Source organism: Passer montanus, unplaced genomic scaffold (assembly GCF_014805655.1).
Source record: "Passer montanus isolate IOZ18808 unplaced genomic scaffold, ASM1480565v1 scaffold484, whole genome shotgun sequence".
Lineage (NCBI taxonomy): Eukaryota > Metazoa > Chordata > Aves > Passeriformes > Passeridae > Passer > Passer montanus.
The window spans coordinates 3,361-11,115 of NW_024369752.1; the positions used below are offsets into that span (position 1 = coordinate 3,361).

Below are 7,755 nucleotides of genomic sequence, written 5' to 3' on the forward strand. Positions count from 1 at the left end.
GGGGTCATGCTCGGGGGCGGGGTCGGGGGCGGGGAGAGAGTCCCGGAAGTGGTAGAGGTCGGAGACCAGGGCCTGGGGAGAGAGGAAACGGGGCAAAACCGCCCCAAAATGGGCAAAAAATCCGACTGAAATCTGCCGAAAGGTACCCCGAAACCAACCCCAAAATGGCCCAAAGTCAGCCCAAAAACCAGCCCCAAAATGGCCCAAAACCACCCCAAAATGGGCAAAAAATCCCACCGAGGTCTGCCGAAAGGCACCCCGAAACCAACCCCAAAATGGCCCAAAGTCAGCCCAAAAATCAACTGGAAAATGGCCCAAAATCACCCCAAAATGGGCAAAAAATCCCACCGAGGTCTGCCAAAAGGTACCCCAAAACCAACCCCAAAATGGCCCAAAAGCAACTAAAAACATAAACCGAAACCAGCCCCAAAATGGCCCAAAGTCAGCCCGAAAATCAACCCCAAAATGGCCCAAAATCACCCCAAAAATCAACTGGAAAATGGCCCAAAATCACCCCAAAATGGGCAAAAATCAGCTGAATATGACTCAAAATCAACCCAAAATCAGATCAAAATGGGCCAAAATCGGCCAAAAATGGCCCAAAATCAACCCAAAATGGCCCAAAATCAACCCAAAATCTACCCCGAAACCAACCCCAAAATGGCCCAAAGTCAGCCCAAAAATCAACCCCAAAATGGCTCAAAATCGGCCAAAAATGGCCCAAAATCAACCCAAAATCTACCCTGAAACCAAGTCCAAAATGAGCCAAAATCAACCGAAAATCAACCAAAAAATGACCCAAAATCAGCTGAAAATGACTCAAAGTCAGCAGAAAATGGCCCAAAATCGGCTGGAAATGGGTCAAAATCAGCCAAAATCAACCCAAAATCAACTCAAAATGGCCCAAAATCAGCCAAGAATGGCCCAAAATCCACTGGAAATGGGCAACATCACCCCGAAGTCTGCCCCGAAATCAACAGAAAATGACCCAAAATGAACTGAAAATGACCCAAAATCAGCTCTAGGTGACCCAAAATCAGCTGAAAATGACTCAAAGTGAACTGAAAATGGCCAGAAATCGGCTGGAAATGGGCAAAAATCAGCCCGAAATCTGTCCCGAATCCACCCCAAAATGAGCCAAAATCAACCCAAAATGGCCCAAAATCAACCCGAAATCCGCTCAAAATGGCCCAAAATCGGCTGAAAATGGCCCAAGATCAGCCAAAATCAACCCAAAATGGCCCAAAATCGGCCGAAATTGGCCCAAATCAGCTGGAAGTGGCCCAAAATCAACCCGAAATGTACCCAGAAACCAAGCCCAAAATGAGCCAAAATCAACAGAAAATAACCCCATAATATCACCTAAAATAACCCAAAATCAGCCGAAAATTGACCCAAAAATGACCCAAAATCTGCTCAAAGTGACCCAAAATCAGCTGAAAATGGCCCAAAATCAGCCCAAAATTAATCCCCGAAATAACCCAGAGTCAGCCCCAAAATAATCCAAAGCAGCCCAAAATCACCCCACAAATATAACCTGAAAACAGCCCAAAATCAGCCCAAAATCATCCCAAATCCAGCCCCAAACTGCCCCCCAAAAATAACCCAAACCCAGCCCGAAACTGCCCCAAATCAGCTCTAAAATAACCGAAAAATAACCCAAAACAACCCCAAAAAAAACCCCCAAAAATCACCACAAAACAGCCTAAAAAAACCGAGCCAAAATAACCCAAAACGAGCCCGAAACAGAACCCCGAACCCGCCCCGGAATCACCACAAACCACCTCAAAAGCCCCAGGGTCCCCTCCCCTCCCCCACCTCGAGCCGTTTCAGCGCCTCCTCATCGCCCCCCTCGCCCGATCCGCCGTCCGCCGCCGCCTCCTCCTCGGGCGCCGCCATGACAGCGCGGCCCCGCCCACTTCCGGCTTCTTCCTCCCGCCTGCCGCCCAGCCGCGCTCCCATTGGCTGCGGCCGCAGCAACTTCCGGCTTCTTCTTCCCGCCTGCCGCCCAGCCGCGCTCTCATTGGCTGCGGCCGCAGCAATTTCCGGCTTCTTCCTCCCGCCTTTTTCGGCCCGCCGCGCTCCCATTGGCTGCGGCCGCGCACACTTCCGGCTTTTCCTGCCCGGCCGCGCTCTCATTGGCTGCCGCCACACGGTTACAATGGCGGCGGGAACGCCTCGCCCCCTTCAAGACCCCGCCCCTCCTTGCCATTTAAGGGCAAACGCCACCCATAAAGGCGGGACCGCGTTTCCTTTTAAGGTAAATCCACGCCCATCAGTCTTCCCGCCGCGGTTTGGCCCCGCCCCTCCCGCTCCCCCCTCACGGTTGGACACGGCACAAAGGTTTGCGGGTTTATTTTAAAAATATTGAAATAATTAAGTTTCAGCTTTTCGTCCCTCATAAAACCCGAGGGAAACTGCACGGTGGAGCAGGATTTATTCCAGCGATCAATAAAATAGGCATGTGAAGTAAAATGCTATATAATTTATATCAACACGTAAAATAAAAATATTTTAAAAACCCGAAAAAACAAAATTTAAAGAGTGAAAAGCCCAAAACCTCACTGGAAACGGTGAGACCGAGGATAGCGAAAAATAAAAATAGAAAATAAAGGGATAAAATCGCTTTTTTTGGCGTTTTCCCGGCACGGATAGGGAATAGTGGAAGAGGTTTTAAAAAAAAAGTAAAATCCATTAAAAATAATAATTAGGAGGTAAACTTCCTCAGGAAGGTTTTATAGTTTTGTATTTTAATGTGTTTTAAGTTTAGCTAACGTTAAAAAAGAGGGAGAACACGTGAGGGGTGGAGGCAAATCCTGAGGGTGGAAATCTGAGGGAAAACTCCCTTAAATTAGGCAAAAAACTTCCGAAAACTCGTCAACAATAAAACGAACTGTTAACTAAAAACGCGGAAATTGTTCTTCGAAGGGAAAACCTAATTAAAAAATGTAAATTAAAGGTTTAAAACTAATTTTACAGCGGTGAGATCCTCGGGCCGCGGTTTGCCGCAAGCGGCTCCTTCCTGAGGGGAAAAATTATCCCAACGGGGGTAAAAAAGCTTAAAAATTCCACCGAAAGCTACAAATTAATGAAAAATCCTTAAATCGGTTTTAAAATATGGATTGAAGTACAAGAAATTAGATCTGCGGGGAAGGACGGGGGGGACACGTGGCGGCGGGGGCGAACCGTGAGGGAAAATGAGTTGAGAATCTAAAGGTTAAGCAAAAAAAAGACGTAAAAAGCCCTTAAAAAAACAGGAAAAAAACCCCAAAAATATACATATTAAAAAAAAAAAAAAATCCAAAAAAGGAAGTTATACAGCAGAGATCCTCCAGGAGGCGTTTCCCGCCGGCGGCTCCGCCTGAGGGGAGAGAAGCGGAGTCAGAGCGGGACGGAACCGGGAGAGCCCAATTAATCCTTCCCCAATTTAATTAATTAATCCCGAGGAGCCCCCCGGGGCGTTTGTGCGGCCCCCCAAATGCCGGCGGAGCCCCCGAAGCACCCCGTGCGTGCCCCGCCGGGTGAAGAAGGAGCCGCCGCCGCTGCTCTGCGACGCCGCTAAAACCCCGAGCGCCCGCGGCTGGCGGCGACGGGGGGAACGCGGGTCGGGATCGCGACGGGCCGGCATGTCGCGATAGAAACACGGACGGACAGACGGACAGACAGACAGACAAAGCTCCATGCCCCTACCGCCGCTCCATTCCCCCACAGCCGCCATTTCCTCACCCGTGCGATCCCCGCGCCGGCCCCTCACAGACTGAGCCGCTCCCGCCTTCGCCAGCCAGGCCCCCTCAGGAAAGCCACGCCCCCTCGCGCTCCTATTGGCCGGCGGTTCACCGCCCACCAATCCTATTGGCGGCCGGCCAGGAAAAGGGTGGTATTATGCAAATGAGGTATGATTGACAGAGGGGCCTGGCTTCCACATGTTGATTGACAGATGAGGTTTTGCTGTAACTCAATGCAAGGGGCGTGGCGTGAAGGTATTGATTGACAGGTATGGGATTAATGTAACCCAATGTGAGGGGCGTGGCTTGAAAGTTTTGATTGACAAGTACGGTATAATGTACCTCAAGGCAAGGGGCGTGGCTTGGAAGTTTTGATTGACAGATAAAGTAATATAACCCAATGAAGGGGGTGTGGCTTGAAGGTTTTGATTGACAGACAAGGTATTAATGTGACATAATGAAAGGGGCGTGTCTTTCAGCATTGATTGACAGACAAGGTATTACTAAAACCAAATGAAAGGGGCGTGGCTTGCAGCATTGATTGACAGCACAGCTGGTGATTGACAAGGAGCATCAGAAGCTGATTGGTCCTCCTTAGATGGGCGGGGCCAGCAATTGAATGACATCACCCACCAAAAAAGAGGCGTGGCCACACGATGAAGGGGGTGGGGATTTTTTTATTAGGTGGGCGTGGCCACTGTGGGCGTGGCCGCCTCAATCCCTCCAGGTCACCTCCACCTCGTCCGTCCGGTACCTGCGGCGGCCAGAGGTCAAAGGTCAGAGGTCACCCCCTGTGTGACCCAGCCCCGCCCCGGCCCCGCCCCCTGACCTCTGCGTGATCCCCGATTGGCTGAGCTCCGTCACCTGCCCCACCCTCAGCATCTCGCAGCCGGCCTGGGCGATCATGGCGCCGTTGTCGATGCAATACCTGCGGGGTCAAAGGTCAGGGGAGGGCCACGCCCCCTCCCGAGGCAAGCCACGCCCCTCCTGGAGCAGGCCCCGCCCTCACCTGTCATCTACGGGGCAAAGCTCCGCCCCCCGGGCTCTGCACATGCTCCGTAGCATCTCCTGCAGCCTGTGGTTACCTGGCAACGGGTGGGCGTGGCCAAGGGTGAGCATGGCTCCTCCCCCGCATGCAAATGAGGGGTTTATACAGAACTGGGGCGAAGCGAGGCTACGCCCGGTGCCGGGCGAGGCCACGCCCAGGCGGGGGCCACGCCCACTCACAGGCCACGCCCCCCACGAGCAGCAGGTGCCGCGCCCGGGTCAGCGCCAGCGCGCGCTCGGTGACCTCGGCCAGCATGGCGAACGCCGTCTCCTGGGGGGGAATGGGCCAAAATCACCCCAAATGGACCCGAAACGGGTCAGAAACGGACCCGGAACAGCCCAGAAACGAACCAGAAACCGCCCCAAAATATCCCAGAAATATCCCAAAAATATCACCAAAAACAGCACAAAAATATCCCAAAAATGGGTCAGAAACGGACCCGGAACAGCCCAGAAACGAACCAGAAACCGCCCCAAAATATCCCAGAAACAGGCAAAAAATATCACCCAAAACGGGCAAAAAATGGCCCCAAAATATCCCAGAAATGTCCCAAAAATATCACCAAAAACAGCACAAAAATATCCCAAAAATGGGTCAGAAACGGACCCGGAACAGCCCCAGAAATGTCCCAGAAACGGCCCCAAAATATCCCAGAAACAGGCAAAAAATATCACCCAAAACAGGCAAAAAATGGCCCCAAAATATCCCAGAAATATCCCAAAAATATCACCAAAAACAGCAAAAAAATATCTCAAAAATGGACCTGAAAATGGGTCAGAAACGGACCCGGAACAGCCCCAGAAATGTCCCAGAAACGGCCCCAAAATATCCCAGAAATATCCCAAAAATATCACCAAAAACAGCAAAAAAATATCTCAAAAATGGACCTGAAAATGGGTCAGAAACGGACCCGGAACAGCCCCAGAAATGTCCCAGAAATATCCCAAAAATATCATAAAAACCAGGTAAAAAATGGCCCCAAAATATTCCAAAAAGGTCCCAAAAATATCCCCAAAACAGGCAAAAAATATCACCAGAAACAGGCAAAAAATGGCCCCAAAACATCCAAGAAATGTCCCAAAAACCGGCCCCAAAATATCCCAGAAATATCCCAAAAATATCCTCAAAAATGGCACAAAAATATCCTAAAAATGGCACAAAAATATCCCAAAATTATCCCGAAACCAGCCCCAAAATATCCCAGAAATATCCCAAAAATGTCCTCAAAAATGACACAAAAATATCCCAAAAATATCCTGAAACCAGCCCCAAAATATCCCAAAAAATGGCCCCAAAACCAGCTCAAAAACAGCCCCAAAATATCCCAGAAATGGCACAAAAATATCATCAGAAACAGGCAAAAAATATCCCAAAATTATCCCGAAACCAGCCCCAAAATATCCCAAAAATGGCCCCAAAAACGGCTCAAAAATATCCCAAAAATGGCCCAAAAATATCAGAAACAGGCAAAAAATATCCCAAAAATATCCTAGAAACGGCCCCAAAATATCACCAGAAACAGGTTAAAGATGGCCCCAAAATATCCCAAAAATATCCCGAAAACGGCCACAAGAATATCCCAAAAATGGCCCCAAAATATCACCAAGAACAGGTAAAAAATGGCCCAAAAATACCCTAAAAAGATCCCAAAAACAGGCAAAAAATGTCACTAAAAACAGGCAAAAAAAATTTCCCAAAACCAGGCAAAAAATAGCCCGAAAATATCCCAAAAACGGACCCAAAATAGCACCAAGAACTGGTATAAAATGGCCCCAAAATATCCCACAAATGTCCCAATAACGGCCCCAAAAATATCCCGAAAATGGCCCCCAAAACGGCCCCACAATATCCCAAAAACAGCATAAAAATATCCCAAAAACATCCTAAAAACAGCACCAAAATATCTCCAAGAACAGGCAAAAAAATGCCCCAGAATTATCCCAAAAATATCCCAGAAATGGCCCCAAAATATCACCAAAAATAGGCAAAAAAATGCCCCAAAAATATCCCAGAAATGGCCCCAAAATATCACCAAAAATAGGCAAAAAAATGGCCTGGAAATATCCCAAAAATATCCCAGAAATGTCTCAAAAACAGCACAAAAATATCCAAAAAATGGCCCAAAAATATCCCAAAGCCAGCCCCAAAATATCCCAAAAATGGCCCAAAAATGGCACAAAAATATCCCAAAAACAGCCCCAAAATGGGCCAAAAATGGCCCCAAACCCTAATTAATCATCCCCCAGCCCCGTTAATTAAGGGCCCGGCACTAATTAACCCCTCCAAACCCCCATTAATTACCCCAAAACCCCATTAATTAACCCAAATCCCCAATTAACCCCCATTAATCACCCCCAAACCCCATTAATCACCCCCAAACCCTCATTAATCCCCCCCCAAACCCCATTAATCACCCCCAGCCCGTTAATTAGCGCTAATTAGCGACCTGCAGGGAGAAGCAGAGATCCTCGGGCGTCGCCTCCCCCGACGCCAAAAGCTTCGGGGTCACGGCCTGGGGGGAGCGAGATTTGGGGCAGATTTGGGGATTTTGGGGCAGATTTGGGGTCAAAATCGGGAATTTGGGGCAGATTTGGGGTCGGTTTGGGGTCAGATTTGGGGATTTGGGGTCGGTTTGGGGTCAGATTTGGGGATTTGGGGTCGGATTTGGGGTCAGATTTGGGGATTTGGGGCAGATTTGGGGTCGGTTTGGGGTCAGATTTGGGCCAAAAAATGGCCCAAAAATATCCCAAAGCCAGCCCCAAAATATCCCAAAAATGGCCCAAAAATGGCACAAATATATCCCAAAAACAGCCCCAAAATGGGCCAAAAATGGCCCCAAACCCCAATTAACCACCCCCAAACCCCATTAATTGAACCCCCCACACTAATTAACCCCCCCAAACCCCCATTAATTACCCCAAACCCCCATTAATTAACCCCCAATCCCCAATTAACCCCCATTAATCACGCCCAAATCAGCTG

The 7,755-nt window shown here is 49.0% G+C and overlaps 1 protein-coding gene across 1 annotated transcript in view; it reads right to left on the reverse strand.

Annotated features, from left to right (window-relative positions):
• Positions 1-4,382: 4,382 nt before the first annotated feature.
• The window catches only part of LOC120508654 (O-sialoglycoprotein endopeptidase), a 9,396-nt gene continuing 6,023 nt past the window's right edge, over positions 4,383-7,755 (reverse strand). Inside the window, exons 7-11 of the mRNA XM_039722465.1 lie at positions 7,220-7,285; positions 4,953-5,043; positions 4,735-4,810; positions 4,555-4,653; positions 4,383-4,479 (exon numbers count right to left, since the gene is read on the reverse strand). Coding sequence (XP_039578399.1) covers positions 4,440-4,479; positions 4,555-4,653; positions 4,735-4,810; positions 4,953-5,043; positions 7,220-7,285 — 372 coding nt within the window. The 3' untranslated portion in view covers positions 4,383-4,439. The remainder of the gene's footprint in view (positions 4,480-4,554; positions 4,654-4,734; positions 4,811-4,952; positions 5,044-7,219; positions 7,286-7,755) is intronic.